The sequence below is a fragment of the Podarcis bocagei genome (assembly GCF_964188305.1).
Source record: "Podarcis bocagei genome assembly, chromosome: 2".
NCBI lineage: Eukaryota > Metazoa > Chordata > Lepidosauria > Squamata > Lacertidae > Podarcis > Podarcis bocagei.
In genome coordinates, this window is record NC_138126.1 from 27,367,845 (window position 1) to 27,393,998 (window position 26,154).

The window sequence follows — 26,154 nt, forward strand, 5'->3', positions numbered from 1 at the left end:
AATTGCTAGGGGGGTCAAAGAACACTCCCCCTGTGCTACTCTTTGGCACCAACTCTGGAGGCAGGAAAGGAACGACTGTCTTCAGTACCCATCCCACAGATCTGATCCAGAAGGACACCATGGCTGTTGACTTTTGAAACCGCCGAGAGACGGAGCAGAAGGTGCAAGGTTGTACTCCCCTTGACTCTCGTCTCTCTTGATAAAGGGTACCCCAGTGGCTATATTTAATAGCCACGAGGGATGGGAACTGCCGGAACCAGAGCACTGAGATCATGCTGGAAGCATGCATGTTGCAGCAGGAGTTTGAGGGGCCCAGCAGTCTGCCCTCAAGGGACAATAACCTTTGGACATCCCTGGCATCTTCCACTGGATAGTGCATACATTATGAGAGAGGGAGCAACAGTGCTCAAAGAAGAGTCTAATGAAGAGGGTTCAACAAACTGAAGAGTACCAAACGGCTCAGGACATGCTGCCGATGTTCTGGTCTCTGCAGCAAAACAGGTAAATGGCTTGTGAAATTTAGCCAGAGGATCCTCCTAAATTGGACTGTCAAAAACGAAACCACCCTGGTGAAACATTTATCACCCCCTCTTTTGGGGCTTCCTTGAAGAAGAAATATGAAATGTCTTGAAAAGTGCCAGAGAAATGAAAGAACAGCCTGGCTGTCATCATGTCTCTGTCCATCTCGCTGCATCACAGACTGGTCTCAGGGGGCCAATCCGTTTCTATAGGATAGTCTGCCCTTTGGGTCCAAAGGAAGGACATGAAAGCGATGCACTTTTCAGAGGCCTTACTGACGAACGGCCTTGCCTTTTAAAATGTCATTCTTTCCCGGAGCAGAGCGCGGAGCTTTGCAGCGGGTCTGTTCTGAAAGTGGGAATCAGAAGATTTCAGAGATGGGAAACCCATTAAACGAAAGTTGGCACGGTGGCGGTGATGCCAGAGCTACAGCCCTACGACAAAAACTCGAAGTCACAGGGTGTGATGTTATCACAGCGCAGGGGTTGGCGTGTTCTGTCATGGCAGAAAGCCTGGGGACGGAGAGGTGCAGTATCTCACACAGGGCCAGACCCAAGACATTTTGCTGCCTGAGGCAAAGGACAGTTTCATGTACAGAACCAGCCAGGCTAGCACTCAACACGGCTGATCAGTAGGCCTCCTCCACAACCCCTGAGGGCAGCAGGCTAGTTGAAGGGGAACAGGCAGGCTGCATAACACATCTATTTCCATCTTCCATACCTTACTGTATATGAGGGGGATTGGGGGAAAGGCCAAGGCAAGAGGTTGAAAATCATGTGAGCTGCTGTCTCATTACAGCATCTCATGTGACCCGCCTGCAGAATTCTAGGGACCGTAACCTTAGAATTCTAGGATATGTAAGGTGCTGTATAAACAAAAGGTTTACACCAGCCCTCAGCCGGATAATTACCTCATGTTTTCACTTAAAATACTTCTCGAGGCTTGCTGCTTCCATGGCCATTTCGTCGTCAGATCTCCACTTGCTGGGGGAATCCTCCGCCTCTTTATCGTGACGCTGGAGCTGGGGAGGGGAGAGATGGCAAGATGAAGAAGAAGGTTAATTGGTGCTACCTGGAGACTCCTTTTCAAGGACATTGCAGGTAGGGATGGTAGCAGAAATGGACGAGATGCGTGAGGGTCTGCAAACGTTATGAAGAGGGACGAGCAGATTGCCCACGCAGTTCCATAACAGTTCTATTCCTTCTTTCCTCCAGTTTTCTATTCCTCTCAAGCACTCCTTCCCTGGCAACAACCAGCAATTATTCTTTGGCTACTGACCAACTCTCACACCTCGTTGGGCAGTTTGGGAGGTTCCTCTATCAGATATCTCACTCACGGGTCCTGCCATTTTGGCTAAACAAGCAATGGGGCTCATGCACAAGAGAGAATGAATATCGTTCCATAAATTTGATCTCATTCCTTACTCCTCCTGAGTTCCAGCCTAACACAGAAAATTTCCAGAATTGGTGGTGTGTACCAGCTTGCCTTCAGTTCCCTTGCATGTTAGCAACGCACACACATTTCAATAATAATTTATAATAATAATTTATTATTTCTAACCCCCCCAAAAAAAAATCTGGCAGGGTTTCCACAGCCATTTCAAGAACATATGCTACACACACGCAGTCAAAATTGTGTTAGCATTGATTTGCTGCAGAGCTTATCAAAGCACACACATACCGTGCTAGTGCAACACATGGGAGGGGAATTTCAGGCCCAGGAACTGAACGTGGCCCTCAAAGTCTTTCCACCTGGCCCTCAGGCCACACCCCTCACCAGGCCTGTTCCACACCCTTCCCAACTTTTCTAGTTTTCCACATCAGTTTGCTTTTTGAAAAAGCCTTCGTGAAGATTTATCAGCACACTCGTGTCAATTTCGCCAAATTTAAACAGCTTTGTGTGCAGTTTTGCCTCATATACAGTTTTGCAAAGCATGTTTTCCTAATGTTTTTTATTTTCCCTGGCCCAAGATCCCCACCAGGGATCAATGCTGCTGAAAATGGCCTGCCCTGCCCTCTACAGACTGGCAGCTGAGTCTGGGAGCTGCCTGCTTTATTAAATTTCCCATAATTCCCAGAAGAACCTGATATAGCGTCACTCTGCAGCACTGTGGAAAATTTGAAGTGTTGACCTGTGGCCCACCAGTGTAAGGAGGGGGCCACCTTTGCAGAGGAACCTTTGAACCCAGCGCTGGCTTTATAGTCCTTTCCTTCCCCTGTGATATCCAGGTATGTTGAAGCATCTCAGAACACACAGGCCTATCAAAGCCACATCCAACCCTAGATTTGGGAGGCGGCAGTAATAGTGTACATTTCTGAAATGTGCAGTTCTTGCTATAAAGAACGAGAAGCAGAGATACACACACACACACACACACACACACACACACACACACAGAGAGAGAGAGAGAGAGAGAGAGAGAGAGAGAGAGACCCTCTTCATCTGAATCAGTTATTCAACCGCATTGTGCTTTCCTCAAGGGCTTGCAGCCTGAAAGACGAGAAAAGTATGCCATTCTGTAGCACTCTTGATTTTAATAAAATAACACGAGACCCAATTGTCAGCTGGGGTAGAATGTCACACTGGGAGACAACGGGTGAGGAAATGAATCCCTTTTTTCCCTTCTTTTTTGCAAAAAGAAATCTTCAAGAAGCCTCACTGTTTATAAGAGATCAAAAGTCTGTGCTTATTCTGCTCAAGCTAAAAGAGGAGGGTAATTAATCAGGAAACTCAAGAAGTCACACCTCAGTAAGCATCTGCTCGAAAAAGGGCCCATCTTGGAAAGAGTGTGTTTATATATTTGTGCTGTGTAGCAAGGAAACACAGTAGGCAGGTTAATAATAATAATAATAAATCTTGGTACTTTCAGATTGCTCAGGACTTTGTATGCAGCTTTGATTTCCAGACTTGAACAGTTGGAGGAGACCTTGTATTATTTATTTATCCATCCAATTTATATACTGCTTTTCCGATCGTATTGCTACCAAAGCAGCTCACAGTCACAATTTAAAACCCGGAACTGCCTCATGCAATCAGGAGATGAAAAACACGAAGGGTGAGTTCAAACAATAACAACCAGCTGAAGTCCTGGGTGAAAATATACATTTAACTGATGCGCTGTGGGTTAAACCACAGAGCCTAGGACTTGCCAATCAGAAGGTTGGCAGTTCGAATCCCCATGACGGGGTGAGCTCCCGTTGCTCGGTCCCTGCTCCTGCCAACCTAGCAGTTCAAAAGCATGTCAAAGTGCAAGTAGATAAATAGGTACCACTCTGGCGGGAAGGTAAACGGCGTTTCCATGCGCTGCTCTGGTTCGCCAGAAGCAGCTTAGTCATGCTGGCCACATGACCCAGAAGCTGTACGCCAGCTCCCTCAGCCAGTAAAGCGAGATGAGCGCCGCAACCCCAGAGTCAGTCACGACTGGACCTAATGGTCAGGGGTCCCTTTATCTTTACCTGAAAGCACCTAAGAGTTGCCACAGGTCTTACCTGGGGCGAGGTGAGTCCGCTTATCGGAGCTCACTAGCTTCACCCCCAAGACCACTTCAGTCTTGATCAGCCCAGTCCCCAACCCAGACATGCCACAATGAGGAGCTTCTGATTCTGTTCTTATTTAATATGGGAGCATCTATATGCATCATGAATGGCTGAAAGTGGCTACTTTTACTCTATCCAGATGCAAATTTATAGCTACTGTGTGGGTTGGCGGATGACATCCAACACTTGGAAGCAGAGAACACCATTCCTATCCTCTACACCACTCTGCAGCTGGATGTGTGGAGTAACTCCACTGAAAAAGCTTGTATCTGAGACAATGCAGTATGAAAGAAATGGACAAGTCTATCCATTTTGATTTCTCAGTTTTCCAGGCTTAAGCTCAGTTGCCCACATTTCCACATCCATTTGCAATTTGTTAAAGTCCTCATGGAAAATCATCAGCATTCTACTGCACATTACTAGTGCTCAATATACACATTTTTGTTCACAATTTTGCCATATATATGCCAGATATATACCATATTTTCCCGCATATAATATGATATTATTATTATTATTATTATTATTATTATTATTATTATTATTATTATATGTTAGAAATTGGGAGTCTAGACAGATAATGCATAGGGGGGACGGGAGATTGGTTGCAGCAGCGAGCAGGAGATTGTCAGTGGTGATTGTACAGGTGATTTGTGGGTGAGGCAAGGGCTGCTGTCAATTGGCTACCGCTGGGAAAATTGGGCGGGCGATTGGCGGCTTCTGGCGGTGATTGGTCAGACGATTGGTGGCTTTGGTGACATGTGCTATTGGTAGTGTCGGTCAGGTGAGTGAGAGATTTTCATCAATCCCCCCCAAAATGCTCAACAATTCTGGGCAATCTCCCCCCATTTTCTTAATTTGGAGTCCCCCAAAATAGGGATCGTTTTATACATGGGGGCGTGTTTACGGTCTCTCTCTCTCTCTCTCTCTCTCTCTCTCTCTCTCTCTGTGTGTGTGTGTGTGTATTCTGCATTTTCCTTCCAAAAGTGCACTTTTGCAAGCCATTTCTCCTAACACAATGAATTTTAATGCATCGTTTTCAAAAATGTAAGTGGGAGGAATTCAGTGCAGAACTACGTTAAAGTTCCTTAGCTGTGTACAAGTTGCACTTGCGGAATGACTTGTGCTAGCTGAATAGTTTACACAAGAGAAAGCCACAGGGAGCAAGGATTGTTCTTGTGGCTAGTTAGGCAACAGATTGCTACAGCCCCCATCCTTCCTGCTGCAACAACTGGTTGCATAGCAGTCCTCCACTAGCACAGCTGTTGCATGGGATTTCACACTGCACAAACATTATTTTCAGCTTTAACCTCATGCAGCAGAGAATGCTGAACCTGGCCCTGCATATTCATGCACACTTTCTCCTAAGAAACACGTTTTTGTAGAGATTTTTTGGTTGCAGAACTGCATCACAGAACTCCCAGAAGTGTGGATGCATTTCAGCATTGGTGTGCCATTCCACAAAGTGTGAATTAGGCAAACTATACCCCATCACTATACGAAAGGATTGGTCCTTAATATTAGGATCAATCTGTAATCTTACTCAGACATGCTGAGCCCCCACTTTAACCCTGTGGTCCTATGAACTGAACATCTCCTGCAAATCGCTTATCCATCTTTCCAGACAGATCTGCTTAATATGAACCTTGACAGCACAAGTTCCTCCAAAACTGTGATGAGGTGCCCACAGAAGAAATGGGAAACACCCCAGTCTTAATTACAGTAGGCGGCTTCGTAGTGAAACTCAGAATAGCAGAGTCTTTCTGTAGGCCGCAAGACCAAGTTTGAAAATCAATTACCATCCCTACAGAGCAGTCTTAGCATCATCAAAGATTGATTGCATTTAAAGGTTAACAGCAGTGTGCCTAAACGAAGAAGAGAAATTATATTGGGCTTAGATTTTCATTTTGAAAACACAGTACTTTTTCTGTAAAGAAAAAGGCCATTTTCATCCTTCCAGATTCCCAGATATTAGCTGAGGTGTAGAACTGGGATGAGGGAATTGAAAAAATACCATTAGCATGCACCACTGCTTATTTTGTTCCGCCAAGTTAAAACAAACCAACATATGTCAAATTGCCATTCCATAGAACTCAGCCTCCCTTTTCCCCAAGTTGTAAATCCACCTATAATCTCTTTGAAATCTCCCTTCAGAAGGAGCATGGTGCATTGAATGAGACAGGCAGAGAAAGCTTGCATCAAGTTATTTAAAAAGAAAAGGAACCTGCGTCCCTATATCAAGTTATGTATATTGTCTATAAACTTAAAAATCTAAAGGCAGGCAATAACTATTTAATATAGGGGTGTTGAACCTCCAGGCCATAAGGGCAAATGCAGCCCTTTCTCATTCCCTTCAGACACCATGCTGCACCTTCGTGATCTCCACTGGTTCTCCACTCTTGTCTTTGGCTCAGCCTCCTATCTACAGATGGATGAGCCAAGGGGGCGGGTTTTTCTATAGCCATATCCACAATGGCACCTGAAACCAGAAACTATTCTTGTCCTGTGAAAGATATATGATCTATTAATCATACCCTGGAGTGTGCCATGACTTCCTGGGCCTAGAAAACTCAAACCCCAAAACAAAACAAAACAAAATCAGGGAAACAGCTTTAAACAACAAGGGGGAAATATATGATTTGAATCGACAACACACAACAAAGAAACAGGGTGTGCCTAACAAATCCAACGCATGGCAGGATTAGCCCCAGTTTAGGCTGTTGCACCATCTGTGATCTCTCCTGAAAAGAGATAGCCTAACCACAGTTATTCATGAACTCACAAAATTACACTTAGATCACTGCAAAGTGTTATAAGAGGGACGTCCCTTGAAGATGGGACAGAAATTGCAGATATAGCTTGAAGCCAGCAATATTTGTTGGAACATAGGGAGCCGCCTTATACCCTGTCAAACCATTACAGTAATCCATTTGGCATTTCAGGTAGGGATTTTCCCCCTGCCCTACCTGGGCATGCTGGGGGATTGAACCACTGAGCCTTTCCCAATGTAGACGAAAGAGTGCTTAGTGTTAGCAAGGTGATGGCCTTGTGTGCCTTCAGCCCATACTCTGCCACACCCTTCGCAAGTGTTGGGAAAGGAAAAGAAAAAACTCCACTAGCTGCTGGTCTGTTCTTGAACACAAGCACAACCCAATGAGCAGCTGCTTACATGAACGAACGAACGAACGAACGAATGAATGAATGAATCTTTATTTGAGTCAGCCATCAGCCATAGCAATAAATCAGCAATACGATACACAGAAAATAAAAATAAAAAGTCAATTATATAAAATACATTCTAGGGCTTTGAATCAATAGTCAAATAGTGGATCTTATTCGGATTGCCCCAGCTAAAAACCTTGCAACCTTTGCTGTCGCATACTCATCTTGATCTGCCAAGGGAAAGGACACTGTGGCAGTGGTTGGGTGACCCAGAATGGACAATAAAAGAGGGGTGGTAATCTCATTCCTCAAGTCTTTATAAAGAGTGCAAGCCAGAAGGGCATGCACCACCGATTCAGTGCTGCCATCTCCACAGGGACATAAGCGTTTTTTGTGTGGAATCTGTTGGAATCGCCCCTCAAGTACAGATGAGGGCAATACCTTCAATCTTGCGAGAGTAAAAGCACGTCTATATTGTAGAATTGCTAGGTTATGCAGATAGGGTGCCAGAGAGTTGAAATGGGAAGGTGGAAAACAGTCATACCATGGTCAAAATTTCCTTATTGTGGCCAAGTTGTTCTGACGCTCGATATCATTTAGGTGCTGACAGATTAGACTGCTTGCATTACCAAAACCCAAAGTGAGTAGCTGTTGTGGTGATAAACCACAAGAGTGAAGTTTTTGATAGACAATTTTTTGATAGACAATTTTGATAGACAAGATGCCCTATGCATCTTGTGACCGAAGAATCCCTGCCCCCACACCAACACGTCATCATATATCATACATGGCGTATCCCTGGATATTGCCAGGGGTGGAGGAAAGGAAGGAGGTATAGGGCTGCCATTTTCACCTGCATCTGCTGTAGTGTCAAGCTTTCCACACCCTGACACACAAAATTGGTAGGATTTAGCTTGGTGTCCCTTGCAGCCCAGCATGTATATCTACTCTTTTCTGGACTTTCTCCTTTAAGTCCCACACTTCGCTGAAGACAGAACCTCAGTTTTAAAAGCGTGAGGCCTGTTGTCTTCCATAACTTGCTTGCCAATTCATTCCACACACCGCTGTAACCCTGTTACATAAAACAGCAGCCGAAGCGACAGTCGCTCCTCTCGCTCAACCATTTTCCAGTTGCATAGAATTTATATGATGACATTTGCATTCATTTTAAGCCCCTCCCTAAGTGCTGGAGGCAGAAGTTGCCAATGTTACACACTGAGCCTTTTTACCCTTACTTCCCCCGCCCCACAAAAAATAAAAAATATCCCCTTTTAATAATGTTACAAGATGGATTTATAACATACCTGGAGCTAATATCAAAATGAAAATGAGTTTTCTGCCAGTGGAACAACAATAATGTGGTTAATTTCCCTACAGCTATTGGATCATATACGCCTTGCTACGGTAGAAAATGGCTTTCTAATGTAACATCGCTGCCTAAGCAGGATGAAATCTGCGTAGGAAAATGTAAAAAGGGCACAGCACTATAGCTAGCAGCAAAATTGGGATCTGGAAAAACACAGCACAAATAAAAAGGGTGGGTGGATGGGCAGAATATGGAGATATGCTAATAATCCCAGTTTATTGGTCAACAAACAATATATGAGAAGACAGATGGCTTGGTTTCAGCCGCTGCATTTTCACTCCTGAAGTTTGCCTGTCTATAAGAGCTATGTTAACAACAGGGCGGCTTGCAGAGATGCAAAGTTGCACTGAGACAAGTTTTCATTGTTTAGAGGGGAAATGTATCCCACTTTTTAAAACTGAAACACAAGCTGGCTCCCAACGTAACCCAGAAACAATGCGAACACTGCTTAGGAACTGTGGTATTGAGTGGTCTATAAATTACTGAAATCAATAAATGCAAAACCATTGACAAATATATCAGTGCAAAAATGTTGAAGAGCAGTGGGAAACCGTGGGTTGTATCATACATCCTCTGTGCAGTATACATCCTCTGGCACTATGGAACTTCTCCCTCCTCTCCTCACTAACCATAGTTTATTAAGCTGGAGTTCCTCAGTGCATCCTTACTGGTGAACCTGGTTTATTTTCCAGGTTTGGCACAAAGCCAACATTAACAAGAATTTTCTAGTTTGGAAGTAACAGAGAACTCATACAAGATGGGATTTGTGCTGCACAAAGTGAGGAAGAGAGCCCTAAAGGAGGATGCTATTTCTGGTCCTGATGCTAGTTCGTGGTTTCTCAAACCATGGTTTATGAACCTTGGGATGATCCTCTGATGCAGGCCAATGTGAGAAGTATTGTGATTCAAGGGGTTGTTCACTGCCAAGGAGAGGTGAATATCTGAAAAAGAAGGGGAGGTCAGAAGTTCCTGGTTCTACAGACAGGCAGGGGTGTGTGGCATGGGAAGGCAAAAATCAGCACCTTGCAGAGTGGTTTCAGGACCAGGGATAGTGCTCCTGCAGCTGCAGTCAAACATCTGACTTGTCTCAGCAAGTTCCATAAGTTTATAGCAGAGCTACCGTATTTTTCGCACTATAGGACACACTTTTTCCCCTCCAAAAATGAAGGGGAAATGTGTGTGCGTCCTATGGTGCGAATGCAGGCTTTTGCTGAAGCCTGGAGAGCGAGAGGGGTCCGTGCGCACCGACCCCTCTCGCTCTCCAGGCTTCAGGAAGCTATCCCAAGTCTTGCAAGCCCGGCGGGATGTCCCGCGGGCTCGCAAGGCTTGCGGGCAGCAGCCTGCACCCAAAAGCTGGGGACAGCGGAGAGGTGCAGAGCCGCCACCCCACTATTCCCCGACCTGATCTGGAGGCTGGCGGGGGGAGAAGCAAGCCTGCTTCTCCCCCCCCCCCCACATCCCCACAACCTCCAGATCAGGTCGGGGAATAGCGGGATGGCAGCGCTCCGCCATCCCGCTATTCCCCGACCTGATCTGGAGGCTGGGGGTGGGGGAAGCAAGCCTGCTTCTCCCCCCCCAGCCCCACAAGCTCGGGGGATAGGGGGATGGCGAAGCGCTGCCATCCCGCTATTCCCCGACCTGATCTGGAGGCTGGCGGGGGGAGAAGCAAGCCTGCTTCTCCCCCCCCCCAGCCCCACAAGCTCGGGGGATAGGGGGATGGCGAAGCGCCGCCATCCCGCTATTCCCCGACCTGATCTGGAGGCTGGGGGTGGGAGAAGCAAGCCTGCTTCTCCCCCCCACCATCCCCACAACCTCCAGATCAGGTCGGGGAATAGCGGGATGGCAGCGCTCCGCCATCCCGCTATTCCCCGACCTGATCTGGAGGCTGGGGGTGGGAGAAGCAAGCCTGCTTCTCCCCCCCCCAGCCCCACAACCTCCAGATCAGGTCGGGGAATAGCGGGATGGCAGCGCTCCGCCATCCCGCTATTCCCCGACCTGATCTGGAGGCTGGGGGTGGGAGAAGCAAGCCTGCTTCTCCCCCCCACCATCCCCACAATCTCCAGATCAGGTCGGGGAATAGCGGGATGGCAGCGCTCCGCCATCCCGCAATTCCCCGACCTGATCTGGAGGCTGGGGGTGGGAGAAGCAAGCATGCTTCTCCCCCCCACCAGCCCCACAACCTCCAGATCAGGTCGGGGAATAGCGGGATGGCGGCGCTCCTGCTTCTCCCCCCCACCAGCCCCACAACCTCCAGGCTTCAGCGCGCCCTTCCCGCTGTCCCCCGACTTGGTTAGAAGGCTGGCCCAGCCCCGCAAACTCGGGGGACAGCGGGAGAGGCGCAGCGCGCCATCCCGCTGTCTCCCGACATGGTTTGGAGGCTGGCGGAAGGCTTCCTCCTCCCCCAGCCCCGCAAGCTCCCAGAGCGATGCCAAAGCTGCGCGCAGCTTCGGCATGGCTCTGGGTCCCGTTCTGGGGGAGGGGGAAGCTCGGGCTTCCCCGCCCCAGCCCCGCGCCTGGCCGGGGGGGGGGGATAAATTTTTTTTGCCTTTATTTCCCCCCCCCAAATCTAGGTGTGTCCTATGGACTGGTGCGTCCAATAGTCCGAAAAATACGGTAGGTAGTCACTGACTAGAGACCTCACCTACCCCCTGCCAAGTTGTCCCAGCAGATTATTTAAATATCTCAAACAAGCAAGGCCACTTTTCACAGAAGCAAAAAGAAGGGAATTTTGCACATCCCTAGTTGTGTGAAGCCTGGGACACCCAAAAGTCTTGTACAATAACAGCATCAGTCGGGGTATTGTTATAAAACACAAGAGCAGGTTCTCCATGTCTAAGTGGACCACTCTAAAGCCCACTCCAGTTTGTAAAACCTCTGAGTGTTGCCTGCTCCATGGTAGAGAACTAAGAAGTGAAGCCAGATGTTTCCCACAGCTGCCTGGCTGGAGCCTGGACCTAAAATGCCTTATATGAGCATTCATCTACTCACTGGGCCATCTGGAGAATTCTGCATCTTCCAAAATTATGCAGCCAATCATGTTTCTGATCTATATGAAATAAAGTCTCCTAATCTAATATAATCTACTGAATATGCAGACTCCGTTCTTTGAATGGTATATATCTCAGATCTTGACCAAATTCCATTTTGGCTCCAGCTAAGATGATATTCTTGGAAAGGAAAGATTAGCTTGGCAAAGGGCTTCCAAACATTTGTAGCAGTGTTATCTGCACCAGAGGATAGATCCAGAGGAGAACACGTATAATACCTGGATACCCTCCAAGCATGCTTTAACTGAGTTGGGCTCATAACAGACTTGGACGGTACGGTCAAATCCCAATGACATCTTACAGAAGTGTGGGGAAGACATTAAGCAGAAAGCGTACATTTCTGGTAAGTTCAAATGCGCAGCACCACACAATATCTGGGCAAATGATGGCATCCCCACAGCATACAATGGGCAGAATGCTATACTTCCCATGCACAGTCCATTAACATGCTTCTTTGGCACAGTCTGAAGGCATGTGATGCAGCCACCTTCCTGAAGCTAAGCAGGTCTGGGTCTGATCAATGCCTGGATGGGAGACTGTCTGGGAACCACATGCGTGTTGCTGTAAGTTCCATGGTGGGGGGAAAGTGTGATGCAAATGTACTGCGTCTCAGCCCAGTATACCTGAAGGAGTGACTCCACCCCCCATCGTTGAGCCCAGACACTGAGGTCCAGTGCCGAGGGCCTTCTGGCAGTTTCCTCTCTGCGAGAAGTTACAGGGAACCAGGCAGAGGGCCTTCTCAGTAGTGGCGTCCACCTGGTGGAACACCCTCCCATCTGATGTCAAGGAAATAAACAACTATCTGACTTTTAGAAGACATCTGAAAGCAGCTCTGTTTAGGGAAGTTTTTAATGTCTGATGTTTTATTGATGATGATTATTATTATTATTATTATTATTATTATTATTAACATTAATTATGTTGGGAGCTGCCCAGAGTGACTGGGGAAACCTGGCCCAATGGGTGGGATATAAATAATAAATGATGATGATGATGATGATTACACTAAAAAGGCTTCACAAAGGGTTTGCCCAGCAAAAAAGGGTGCAAATAGTTCCCCGATGACAGAAAGTTGAAAATCAGTGCCTGGAACTGACTGTGCTGACCTGTAATTTTATCTGGCTGAGCATTTCTGGGACTGTAGAGAAGATGACATGAACTGCTGCTATAGAGTTAGGAGAATATTCTTTTGGGAAAGGTTGACAGATGGATTGTTTCTGCCTACTGTCATATAGGTGGATCTGGATGAGAATTCCCCCCCCCCATTCCAATTGGCTAGAGGCCTTTTTTACGACATGAGTCAATGGGTAGTAAGATTTCTAAACTGTGCCCATAAAGAGATACAATAGTGAGGCTTCATTTCCCGCTGCCATTTTGCACCTGCATCACATTAGTAGCATATATACCTTCCGGTTTCTCTCCTTCTCCATCCCCCCCCCCCCCAGGTTACAGATCTTTGAACGCTAACAGGAAGGGTGAAGGGCATGTTTTTTATACTTTGTCCTCTTCAGGCTGTCTTTTTTCTTTCATTCATTATTCTGTTCACCTATTTTGAACTTTATATGTCATAAAATGTATACTAGATGGTACAGGGCATCAGAAGATACACACTATACTATTCTGTAAAAATGTGTGTCTGCTTTCTCAACACATTTATACAAATAAATTCACACACACACCCCTTAAAATTCACCAATTCTGTATCTCCCTTGCCTACAGCTAACTTTTTTTTATATCTGAGTTACAGTCACACATCCCAACCAATCTTCTTCACTTGGGAATTCTGACTCCACAGCTGAAATAAGCTAATTCCAAACAATTTTTCCATTATGTTTTTTGTAACAGAGAACTTAACATACATATGTAACCTGCACGGTCATTTGTTAATGTTTGTTTATCCTTTGATTTCTGGCCATTAAATTATTCTTAGTCATACTAGCATAAGGATGCACACAGTTGTTGTATACTGTATACTGTATACTACTACTACTACTACTACTACTACTACTACTACTACTACTAATAATAATAATAACAGCTGCAGCAATCTGCTTTACCAAAATTTCAATTGTGTATTTCTGCAACATGAATGATATCCAGTGCTCTTGGCCTTATAATTTATAGTCATTTTAAAAAGCGACACAGAGACAAATGACCCACACTGACCTTTAATCCTGGAGAAAAAGACTAATGTAACATCTTAAGCAGAACCATTCTCTTATGCCAGCTAGCAAATTTCATTTGTTGAATTAAGAAGAGTCTTTTCTCGAAATGATGAATAATAGGCAGGAGTAAGGAGTGTTACGACTGACAGAGTAGCTTGCAAAAAATGTATGCAACAGTGTGCCTGCTTCACCTTAATCCAGTCCTTATTATTACATATATACACAATTTTAAGATGCATTAACAGTGCTCTTGTTAGGCACAGTTTAAATTTCTACTCATCTCAAACTTCCAACGTAGACGTGGCAAATAGTTTTTAAGAGATCTCTTGTGGCATGTATTTCTTTCCCCCACAAAACAGAACAGATATTTAAACATGGTAATTTGATTACGTCTCATTCTAACGTTAGCCATGAAACCTTTTCTCTGCACTGTATACTAAGACAATGTATGGAACTGGTCTACTATATAGTAGAATTAATAGTATAACAGAGTTTAATGCAGCCATCCTGTTTTGGTCCTCTGAATGGTTGGTAGTATTTAGGGCAGGCTGGGGAACACTTGGCCCTCCAGATGTTGCTGGATTTCAAGTGGAAATTGTTGGTTGGCATCCATCTGTCTCGAGAGAGAGAGAAAGAGAGAGAGAGAGAGAGACTTGTGTGTACATATATATGAGAGAGTATACACAACTCTCTCTCTTTCCCCCTTGCACACACACATTACAATGAAGAAAGAGATAAGTCGTCCAAATGCCTATAAATACCTCGCCCCTCTTCTCAGAAAGCCCTGCTATCCAAAAAGAATCCATGCCACATCCTGGTCCAATATTCTGGGATGCTAGCCAGCAATCCATGTGTGAGCACTGGCAGAAGCAGCTGACTGGTGGAAACCATCCCTGCCCCAGTGCTGCCAGAGCAAAACGAAGAAAAACCCGAACATTTACCATGGCTAAGTGGATGACTGCATTAGAACACTCTTCTCATTGCATTGGCATGGGTCATTTGCAATGGCAGAAATAACTCAAAGAGGTAAAACATCTCTCTCTCTCTCTCTCTCTCTCTCTCTCTCTCTCTCTCTCTCTCTCCCTACTCTTCCATATTAGCTCAGAACCTCCACCCAACCTCTCACTCCCCAAGCCCCCCCCCATGACTAATACTGTCCTGCTAATTAAATGCTTTCTTACTACAAGGTAAGTTGCGATCAGGAGTGCCTATGACTGGATGCCTCAGCATCACAAAAACCTTGACTGAGCCGTTTGATATTAATTACCAGTGCCGTGCTGAGCTTTGGAAAGGGCAGCTGAAGGGGGCTGTCAATGAAAGAGAAGGCAAAAGCTTTCCATAGACAATTTCTGGGTCTTAATTCAATTTCCAGGGGACACCGTGCAGGCCTTTTCTCTACAAAACGTCCCTAGGAACAGTGCGTTCTTAGATATCTGAACTGGCAGCTGCTAGCCAGAAGCAGCTTTGAAGAGCTCTGATGAGCTGCATCTGCTCTCCGAAAATCTCCCACCCTGGAAATTTCCCAGCTCCCCCCCCCCCTGCTTTTCAGCAAGTGGGGCTACAAAAAGAGAGGCAGCCTTTCAATCAGCTATAAAATCAACATTGAGGAAGTGCCAATCCAACAGCTCCAATTGTTTGGGTAAGGTGGGGTGAATTTTTTAAAAAATGCAATATTGTTATCCAGCAAAGCACACAGATCCTAATATTTGATCATGAGTGTTTATTTGTTATGACATTCCAGCTGGCCAGCCAGTTCCTTTGGCCAGGCTGATTGCTAGTTAAATGTCAAGAAACCGCCGCCTGAAATGCAGCTACCATTAAGAGACATTAACAGACCATTTTGTAGGGACCAGGGAAAAATCCATTTGGTCCATAGTAAGTCAGCATCCTCCATGACACCTGAAGCAGCAGGGTCATTTAGGGAGCCCAGGAGATTCCATGTAGCTCTGTCCTCCAGCAGAATGGGAATGGCCAGGGGACCTAGCCAACTGCTACTGCCGACCACCTCAACATCAGCCACCTGAGGCAGCTGCTTCATTTTGCCTAATGGTAGGGCTGGCCTTGTACCTTAAACAGACAAACGCCTTATCCTTAATTCCCAATGGGCATCAATGTTCTGATACGGGGATTCCCACCTTCACAGAAAGATGTCGTAATTGCCAAAGGACACAGTTGGACTTCTGGCTCCGACTCAATAGATGGTTTTCTTCCAATTACTCAAGAAAATCCACTCAATATCATGATACACACCTTGACAGCAAAAATCAACAAGGCACTCACAGAGCCCGCAATGATGCAAGCTGACAAACGGGAGGCAGAGAGAGGAGTAAAATAAATATCCCAGACATTTAACATTCACTTTGAAAAACAAGGATCTACTTGTTAGGTGGCATTATTGCTTCTTTTTATACTCTGTTTTGTTATAATGATTCAGAGTTAAATGCCATGACATTTAAATCAGAAAATATAAGAGGTAAACACTGAAGGATATGTCAGTCCAAAAAGAATGTGAAAGGTGGGGTGGAAAGCACGCCAAGAATATTGTAACCCAAACCCCGCAGGGACTGTGTAAGACCACAGCACTTTAATAATTGTTTTGTAGTTACATAGCGACATTAACCCCAGCGGGTGGGAATCCCTTGCAGAAGACACCAGTGCCTGGAGACAGAGAGTCAGGTTGTGCATCCATACCAGTGACCACAGGAGGAATGACCACTGGGAGGAGTGCAGAGAGGAGAAAGGCCAGGCTGCATCTGCCTTCACCTGCCACACCTGCAACAAAACATGTCTCCGCTGTACTCGGCTCCACAGCTACAGCAGGCGCTATAATGCTCCAATGGTTTGACTTCACTCCCAAAGCTGCACTCTTGCATTGTCTCCCGAGACAGACGGGTGCCGAGAACAATTTGCACAGCAGATTTTGAAGCAGTGCCTTGACCCTTGAAAGGTAGTTTTTAATCTGGGGGACACTGCTTTGGAGTCCGTGCGGTAGTGGCTGATGAGAAGAAGAGTTTGGATTTGATATCCCGTTTTATCACTACCCTAAGGAGTCTCAAAACGGCTAACAATCTCCTTTCCCTTCCTCCCCCACAACAAACACTCTGTGAGGTGAGTGGGGCTGAGAGACTTCAAAGAAGTGTGACTGGCCCAAGGTCACCCAGCAGCTGCATGTGGAGGAGCGGGGAAGCGAACTTGGTTCACCAGATTATGAGTCCACCGCTCTTAACCACTACACCACGTGGCCATCTCCAGAGCTGGAGGCGGTATATCTCTGAATACCTCTGAGTGCGGAAGTGTGCTGCTCATGTCCTCCTTGTTGGCCATCAGGAGAACAGGATGCTGGACTACATAGGCCCATAGCTGTCAACTTTTCCCTTTTCTTGCGAGGAATCCTATTCGGAATAAGGGAATTTCCCTTAAAAAAGGGGAAATGTTGACAGTTATGCATAGGCCTTTGGTCTGTTCCGCCAGGGATCTTCCTATGCCCTTAAAAGTGGGAGTGCTTTTACAGCAGTTAGAGCCAACCTTGTATTCTTAACCTGGTATCATTGGCACAGATGGTCTTTACCACTGTCTTCAATGAGCTGCACCATCCCCACAGCGCCACAGCCTAATACAGTGGTCCCTTGGGTTACAGATGCTTCAGGTTACAGACGCTTCATGTTACAGACTCCGCTAACCCAGAAATAGTACCTCGGGTTAAGAACTTTACCTCAGGATGAGAAAGGAAATCGTGCAGTGGCAGCGGGAGGCCCCATTAGCTAAAGTGGTGCTTCAGGTTAAGAACAGTTTCAGGTTAAGAACGGACCTCCAGAACGAATTAAGTTCTTAACCCGAGGTACCACTGTAGTAGTCATACTATTTAGCGTGTTCCTCTTAACACAGACAGAGAGAGGGATTCCCTGCCCTCCCGACTTATTTGAAATTAAAGGGAATTGATATCTGAGATTATACCTGAGAAAAAACTTTTTCATACACTGCCGTACCTCTTAGATATTCATGCCTCTGGAACCTGAGGCATCCTTCATGGACTGGCACGGTGTCTGCATGTGTAGTGTGCAGATGTCAGATTACACCTATTAGTAACAGCAGGTGATCCTAGTCTTAAAGCAGTATCCTTCTTGTTCCCCCTTATGCGATGTGGGTGTCAGTATTTTCCTTCTCCCATTGCTGATGTAACATGATATCCATGCTTACATTTCTGTACTGTTACGTTTGAACCTCTGTAACTTCCGCTCTTTGTTCTCTCCCTCCGATAGAGAAAGATGTTTGAGGGAGGTGCTGTTTGCACTGCTGTTATGTTCTTTATTTGGATTTGTTGTAAATAAATAAAATCTTGACGCCACATTCCTGGACAGCCCAGCTTCTGCTCTCTCTGCTGTTTGCATACACATGTCGGATGATGTGTGTCGCTGAGTGAAGGAGGAGTTTGGATTTGATATCCCGCTTTATCACTACCCGAAGGAGTCTCAAAGCGGCTAACAATCTCCTTTCCCTTCCTCCCCCACAACAAACACTCTGTGAGGTGAGTGGGGGTGAGAGACTTCAGAGAAGTGTGACTGGCCCAAGGTCACCCAGCAGCTGCATGTGGAGGAGCGAAGACACAAACCCGGTTCACCAGATTACGGGTCTACCACTCTTAACCACTACACCACACTGGCTCCGTGTGGTGTCCTTACTGGAGCAGGAAGATCCAACGGAGGGGGGGGGACATGGGGAGGAGCCCAGACTGCGTCTGGAACCTGCTGATACACATATAGCCCCAGGTGGTCCCCTATACTGATCTGCATCTACAATCGTTGCACAATAACTTGTGAACAAAGTGCTGCATATTTTGCCTTGTTGTACATTGCTTAGCAAACAATGTTGTTGTTGTTGTTTACTGTTGTCTACAGTGGTACCTCGGGTTAAGTACTTAATTCGTTCCGGAGGTCTGTTCTTAACCTGAAACTGTTCTTAACTTGAAGCACCACTTTAGCTAATGGGGCCTCCTGCTGCCGCTGCGCCGCCGGAGCACGATTTCTGTTCTTATCCTGAAGCAAAGTTCTTAACCTGAAGCACTATTTCTGAGTCTGTAACCTGAAGCGTATGTAACCAGAGGTAGCACTGTATATATCTCTGCACACAGCAAAATTTATGTGCCAGGGGCTCCTGCCACCTAGAGCAGGGATGGAGAAGGCAAACATGTTTGCAAAGAGGATAATTTTATAAAGGAAGACCAAGATTTTGATTATTCAACGCTGCTTGAAACAGCAGACAAGAGGCTTCTCTTTTGTTAGTTGGTCATTCAATATCTTGTGCTTCTGATATGAATTGGTTTCCATCACTTTTCGCTCTCCCCACCCTGAAAAAATTAAGAACAGACACACACGCAGGAAGCAATGCAACGAAACATTAAATCCAATCCCAACACCGGAGTAATACCATGAAGATTTCACAGAAGCACAAAATGAAGTTCTGAGGCCTTTCCTAGGACTCTAACCTTGTAACAGCTTCTGGCATCTCAAAGATGTTTTGTGCAGAGGGTGAGGCAAGAAGGCTTCCACTGTAGTTAAAAAAAAAAAAGTACGGCAGTGTTCCCATTATAATCTGCCAATATGAATGGCATTTACTCCACCTCTGAGAAATGAAAGAAATTCTAAAGGACAAGCAGTGTTCAAACTCGATTGAAATTCTGCTGCCCTTGTGTCATTATAGGCAGCCATGATCAGCCAAGGACAAATTCCCCACTATGCTCTTCTCTTAAAAAAAACACAGCTCAGAAAGAAGTAAGACTAAAAGGAGCGTGTGTCTCCTAAGAAGCAATGTGGATAGCTGCTCATGTTGACAGAACGTGACATAACTGTCTCACAAAGGAGGCCAAAGAGCTGGGTGAAACTACCAGGGCACATTCCCTCCATAGTGAGGTAGAAATTCTGTAACACCTGTTACCAGGGAGGCCAGCACCACTACAGAAGAATATGGCCTGAGTAGAAGAACTAGTTTAGGAGGAACCAAATGGTTGTTAGGGGACGTGGGTGGCGCTGTAGGTTAAACCACAGAGCCTAGAACTTGCCAATCAGAAGGACGGCAGTTCGAATCCCCGCGACGGGGTGAGCTCCCGTTGCTCGGTCCCTGCTCCTGCCAACCTAGCAGTTCAAAAGCACATCAAAGTGCAAGTAGATAAATAGGTACTGCTCCAGCGGGAAGGTAAATGGTGTTTCCGTGCACTGCTCTGGTTTGCTAGAAGCGGCTTAGTCATGCTGGCCACATGACCTGGAAGCTGTACGCCGGCTCCCTCGGCCAATAAAGCGAGATGAGTGCTGCAACCCCAGAGGCCACGACTGGACCTAATAGTCAGGGGTCCCTTTGTCTTTACCTTTAATGGCTGTTAGAGTGAAAAACGACATACAGTGGTACCTCGCAAGACGAATGCCTCGCAAGACAAAAAAACTCGCTAGACGAAAGGGTTTTTGGTTTTTTGAGCTGCTTCGCAAGACGATTTTCCCTATGGGCTTGCTTCGCAAGACGGAAACGTCTTGCAAGTTTGTTTCCTTTTTCTTAACACCGCTAATACAGTTGCGACTTGACTTCGAGGAGCAACTCATAGAACGCGGTGTGGTAGCCTTTTTTGAGGTTTTTAAAGACTTTGGTGATTTTTGAAGCTTTTCCAAAACTTTCCCGACACCTTGCTTCGCAAGACGAAAAAAATCGCAAGGCGACAAAACTCGCGGAACGAATTAATTTCGTCTTGTGAGGCACCACTGTATAAGGTACAAGGAGGGCTTTGCACATACAGCGAAAAGGGGTTGGGTCAAGTTCCATTGATCCAGCTTCTGGATCAAGCCGAAGAGGAGCCATACATAGAGTGCATGAACTACTGCTGACAAGTTTTCCCAGTCCAGGAAATGGTTGTAGCTGACATATCAGTTGCAGCCGGTAAAAGGCGCGTCTAGCCACTGAGGTTACCTCAGAAGAATAAAAGAATGGTCAACTATTATTTTGTGTTTAAACAACCCTATCCTGGCACATGGGTGTTCGCCCGTCTTTTAATCTAGCTTTTAGCTTATTGTTGGTTTTAATTGTTTTCTTGATGTATTAAGTAGTTGTTTTTAACTTTTTCTTTTATTGAGGATGCCATTATTTTATACTTTTTGTAAACTGCAATGAGGTTTTATCACAACAAGCAGTACATAAATCTTGTGAAAGAAATAAATAAAGTAAATATCAAATATGTATATTTTCAGACTCCCCCCCCCCAACTGCACATTTCCCACAACTATTTTTCCCTCCTAGTATGTTACTAAAGCATAAGGTGCATTGATTAAAACACTAGACAAAGGAATCCTGGCGCGAGCTGCAATTAAGAGCTCCTAAACATACACACTTTCTGGGGAGTAAATGTCATTGAACTGAAGGGGGCTTGCTTCTGAGTTAACATGCTCAGGATTAGCAATTGTGCAACTGCAAACAGGCATCACCTCAGAGATACTGCAGGTTCGGTTCCCTACCAATGCAGTAAGGTGAATATTGCAATAAGGCGGTGTGGCGTTTGCCTCCTAGCTGGGTCATAAGGAAAGGGTTAAATGAGTATGATGTGATTGGCCAGAGAGAAACTGATAGGAGGAGTTAGAGTTAGAGTCGGAGGTGTGTGAAAGTCAGTTGGGAGTTGGAGAAGGAAGAGGGAGGATAGGTCTGTGGGTTGGTCGAGTTGTGTGGTGAGAGAGTGAGAGGAACTGTTTGTTGGAGATCAGATAGATAGTCAGTTTGAAGTTGTTAGGAACGTATAGGACAGTAAAGGAACTAAGATTAAGAAACTGCCAAGAAAAATTAACTGAAACCTTAAACTTGTTCATGCTTATAAAAATAAACTTGATTATTTGTTAATGTTAACAACTGTCTGGACTCCGTGTGTACCCGAGGGAAACGGGTTGGTGGCAGCAATCACAGTGGTGGCACAGGGATCAATAGACCATCAAACATCTGGGGACCCTGTGTGATCGCCACAGGTGGGTTGAATACATGCTTTTGGTTTCCTAGTGCATATAAATGCTTACACTATACTGTAGTCTATTAAGCCAGCCCCCCTGGCTTCAGGGATGGGAGAGGGGAGAAATGGGCTCAGGCCCTAGCCAGCTCCACTCCCATGGCCAAAAGTAGGGCATCAGGGGGCTTCCTTCTCCTGGAAGCGGCTGGGTTGCTTGCCTAAGGAGCAATATCTGCAAAGCTCAAGGAAACTAAGTGCAGTAATGTGAGGCATGCCTGTATTTGTCCTTGTGCAACTTGACACCCAGGAAGGAAGCAAATATTAAAAAGGCATGAACTGAAAACTGTGGCAAGTCATGCATGACTCGGTTACTTTAATTCTAGAAATTATCCATGTTATTTTTTTTTTTATAAAATTTTTTATTGCGTTTCTTTCCATAGGTGAACAAATTTGTTTGGACAACAATATACAAGAAACATTTTCCATATATATAAAAAAAAACAACATAGAAAAAAGAAAAGATCATCACAAAATTTCTTCGACAACTTTTTGGACCTCCTCACATCCTCTCAGCATTGCGTTCATCATTCTAACCAATTCAGCAATTTATTATCTTATTTCCCGACTTATTATACCTTTGTATTTATTATGTTACCAGTTTCAAAAATTTGTAATTTAATTTTAACACTCTTAATAAACATAATATTTTGTTTCTAATTTATCTCATTTTTTCCCATCAATACTTACTTTATGATTTACTTAAAATAAATTGCAGAAGCATAACGTTTCTTAATCGTGCACAGTCTTAGCACTCAAACAACTTATAATGTTTTTGCAAATAGTCCTTAAATTTTTTCCAGTCCTCCTCCATAGTTTCTTCGCTCAGATCTCGAATTCTGCCGGTCATTTCTGCCAACTAGAAATTATCCATGTTAAACTGGAAGGAAGGTGGAAAGGAACATGGGGCAGAGCCAACAGTAATGAAATGGAAGAGGGGACACCCTGTCATCCTTAATCCCGCTGTCCTTGCCGGTAAATATAGATTTTTATATTTTTTTAGCGCATTGCAAATGATTTCAAAGGCTTACTAAACCATTTTGATCAGAAGTGATGGTGACACTAAGAAATTAGTGTCTACAGCATGAGCAAGGATGGCTCTGTCATCAACTTTCTAAAGACTTGCCTCTTCGGCCTCTTCTTTCCTGTTTTGTGGATCTTGCTCCCTTTGTCATTGTGATGATCTTGGATGAAGTGATCAACATGGTGCGTTGAAAGCCTTCCTGCCTCACAGTCAAAGATAGAAAAAGCACCCCAACTTAGAGCAGCGGTTCTCAACCTCTGGGTCCCCAGATGTTGTTGGACTACAACTCCCATCATCCCTGAGCTCTGGCCTTGCTAGCTACGGGGTGGTGGGAGTTGTAGTCCAACAACATCTGGGGACCCACAGGTTGAGAAAGGCTGACTTAAGAGTATATGAACCTTTATGCAGAAGCACCAGGTGGGGCAGTGCCATAAAGCTGACGTCTCAGCAGTGGTATCACTGCTGGGCACCAGGATGGTCTGGAGGCAGGCAATTGGATGATGAGGTTGGACCAATGTGGATACACCTTCAGAGTCGACCCAGCGCTCCTCCCAGTCCATCCACCCCACCTCAACCTTGCTGCTGTCTTGTCCCACCCAACATTACCTGGCGGTAGTGATGCTGCCGCCATTTTGTCAATTCTGTGGTCCTGCACCACTGGCTGCTTCTGCCTTTCTGTGGAATCTGTAAGATTGTGACCACGTAAGAAAACCCCAGGGGCAGAGTTTGGCAGAGGGTTCTTTGTGCCTGTTTCTGAGCACCGGTCTGAGAGCATCACTTACGGGCCACAGTAGTGCAAAACTCCACAAGCTGTGGGTGCAAAGCATCCAGTGCTGGGAATATATATATACTACGTGGGATGGGATGCCCTGCAAATGAATACTTCCAAATGAATCATAGAATCATAGAATCATAGAGTTGGAAGAGACCACAAGGGCCATCGAGTCCAACCCCCTGACAAGCAGGAAACACCATCAGAGCACTCCTGACATATGGTTGTCAAGCCTCTGCTTAAAGACCTCCAAAGAAGGAGACTCCACCACACTCCTTGGCAGCAAATTCCACTGTCAAACAGCTCTTACTGTCAGGAAGTTCTTCCTAATGTTTAGGTGGAATCTTCTTTCTTGTAGTTTGGATCCATTGCTCCGTGTCCGCTTCTCTGGAGCAGCAGAAAACAACCTTTCTCCCTCCTCTATGTGACATCCTTTTATATATTTGAACATGGCTATCATATCACCCCTTAATGGTGCTTAATGCACACATTTGACCTAGAAAATGTGTTGTTTGTAATTCCAACAACCAACCATGACAAACGGCCACATTATCCTCTATATATGTGAGCTAAGAATTTGCTGCTTTGCTTTCCATAGAACAGAAGAGCAATGTTTTCCCAGAGGGGCCACAAAGTCAGTTCTGTTGGGGAGCTGGCGTAATGCCTGTTGTCTTCCACAAAGTTCAGCATCTTTGCTGGGTCTTTGTATATGATAGACCTCTTGAGTATCTTCCGTACAAGCGTAGGCTGTGACCAGTGGAGTCTGCTTTTGTCTTTGCTCACTGTGTATTGCATCTTCTAATTGGTATATATAATTTACTTCCCGCAATTTTTATGTCAGATTTTCTATGCATTAGTCTAATTAAGTTAAGCTTGATAATTACATTTCCAATATCATAACGGCATGCACGGAATTCTGCAGATTGTGTCACGAGCTCAGCCGATCCGCAAAATGTGGTCTCTCTATTCAACTTTTCCTATTGCAGGGCCTTGGATGTTGGCAAGTTTGCATTCATCTGAAAAAAAAAGTTGTCCTGCAATTCGACACAGAGATTTATTTATTTGTACATCAGCCCCAGAATGCCACGTTACGGGGCCTATTATGCAAATTCAAGCGCGGCCATCTAGGCTACAGAGTACGGCATTTTTATCTACCCTCTCTAAATTATGTACATCCCACCTTTCTGCATTTCCATTGTTAGGGAGGTTTGTCACGAAATAGGCAAATAAATAACAGCAGCAACGGAATGAAAAGAATAAAATAACAGAAGAACACCAGGCGACTGCCAGCAGTGAGCAAAACCAAATTTAAACAACTGAAGGTGCCAGGTAAACATAAAGGTCTTTGCCGGATGCTGAAGACACCAGGATAGGTGTCAGGTGACTATCTCCGGGGAGAGCATCCCATAAACAGCTGACCAGAACTGAAACCATCTGCTGAACCTCCAAATTCTGGAGGAAAGCTATTGAACATCCCCAAATATTGCACATCAAAGGTTTCCATTCCACAGCGCCTGATGAATTATTAAATTATTTAAATTATTAAATTCGCAAATGAATTATTAAATTAAAAGGCCTTCTGTACATCACCAATTCCACTGCCTGACATTTTCTAGCAGGCAGGCAGGGTACCTGGGTGCAGCGAGGGAGGTAATAACTGAGCGACAAGTTCTCAAGTTCACAAATATGCCCTTAAAGCACAGAATGAGTCACCTTTGTAAAGCGATACCAGGCATCTGGGCACATTAAAAATGCAGTACCAGAAAGCGGAGCCAAGGCAAATATATGTTCAGAGGACTTATGTCACCATTAATAAGTAAAGAAAAGCAGATGAAATCGTTCAAACTTGGCACTGGTTTTCGTTGACTTCCCGATCTACAGAAAATGCTTTTAAGCGCATAAAAAAAAGCCCTGCTGGGACAGGCTAAAGAACTGGTTTTCTAGTCCTGATCCCTGTTTCCAGTCAGTATCCAAAGGCCAATGAGAAACCCACAAGGCTCCCTTGGGAGGTTGGGCAGAATATAATATTAATAAGTAATAAATAAAAGCTGGACGTGAGATCAACAGTCCTTTGCTCGCCCACCGTCTTCTTCATAGACATGGTCCCTCTGATCATGGAGACAGTATACAGATGTCATGTCAAGTATAAAGCTGCTCTCCAATCCATCCTCCATTTAAGAGGTTCTGCTTGGGGGTCTTTATCTGCTGTTCCCCCTCCAAACCCATTTGAAAGCGATTCAAATGGGTCGACGTCTCTAGACCTTGGACAGCAAATTCCATTTTTTAAACTTATGTGCCATGTGGAAAAGAACTTCCTCTTGGGTGCTTTGATTTTTCAGCTGCATTGGGTGATCTAAGGTTCTTGCACTATCAGAGGGGTGAAGTCCTATGAAGTTTCTCCACACCAGGAATAGTTTTTACACCTCAGTCACATTCTCCTTTCTGACTTGCCTCCGCCAAGAAGATGTGGTGCTGAGAAACAGAGCCAAAGCTCACATTTCCCATTACTGTAGCAGATGTGACTTTTGCCTAAAGTGATC

At 45.2% G+C, this 26,154-nt stretch overlaps 1 protein-coding gene across 8 annotated transcripts in view; it reads right to left on the minus strand.

Annotated features, from left to right (window-relative positions):
* Positions 1-26,154, minus strand: part of FHIT (fragile histidine triad diadenosine triphosphatase) — a 1,070,670-nt gene that overhangs the window by 7,760 nt on the left and 1,036,756 nt on the right. For all 8 annotated transcript variants that reach the window (XM_081184398.1, XM_081184395.1, XM_081184391.1 and 5 more), the window contains one exon: positions 1,430-1,540. In XM_081184398.1, the coding sequence (XP_081040524.1) occupies positions 1,439-1,540 (102 nt within the window). In that variant the 3' untranslated portion in view covers positions 1,430-1,438. The remainder of the gene's footprint in view (positions 1-1,429; positions 1,541-26,154) is intronic.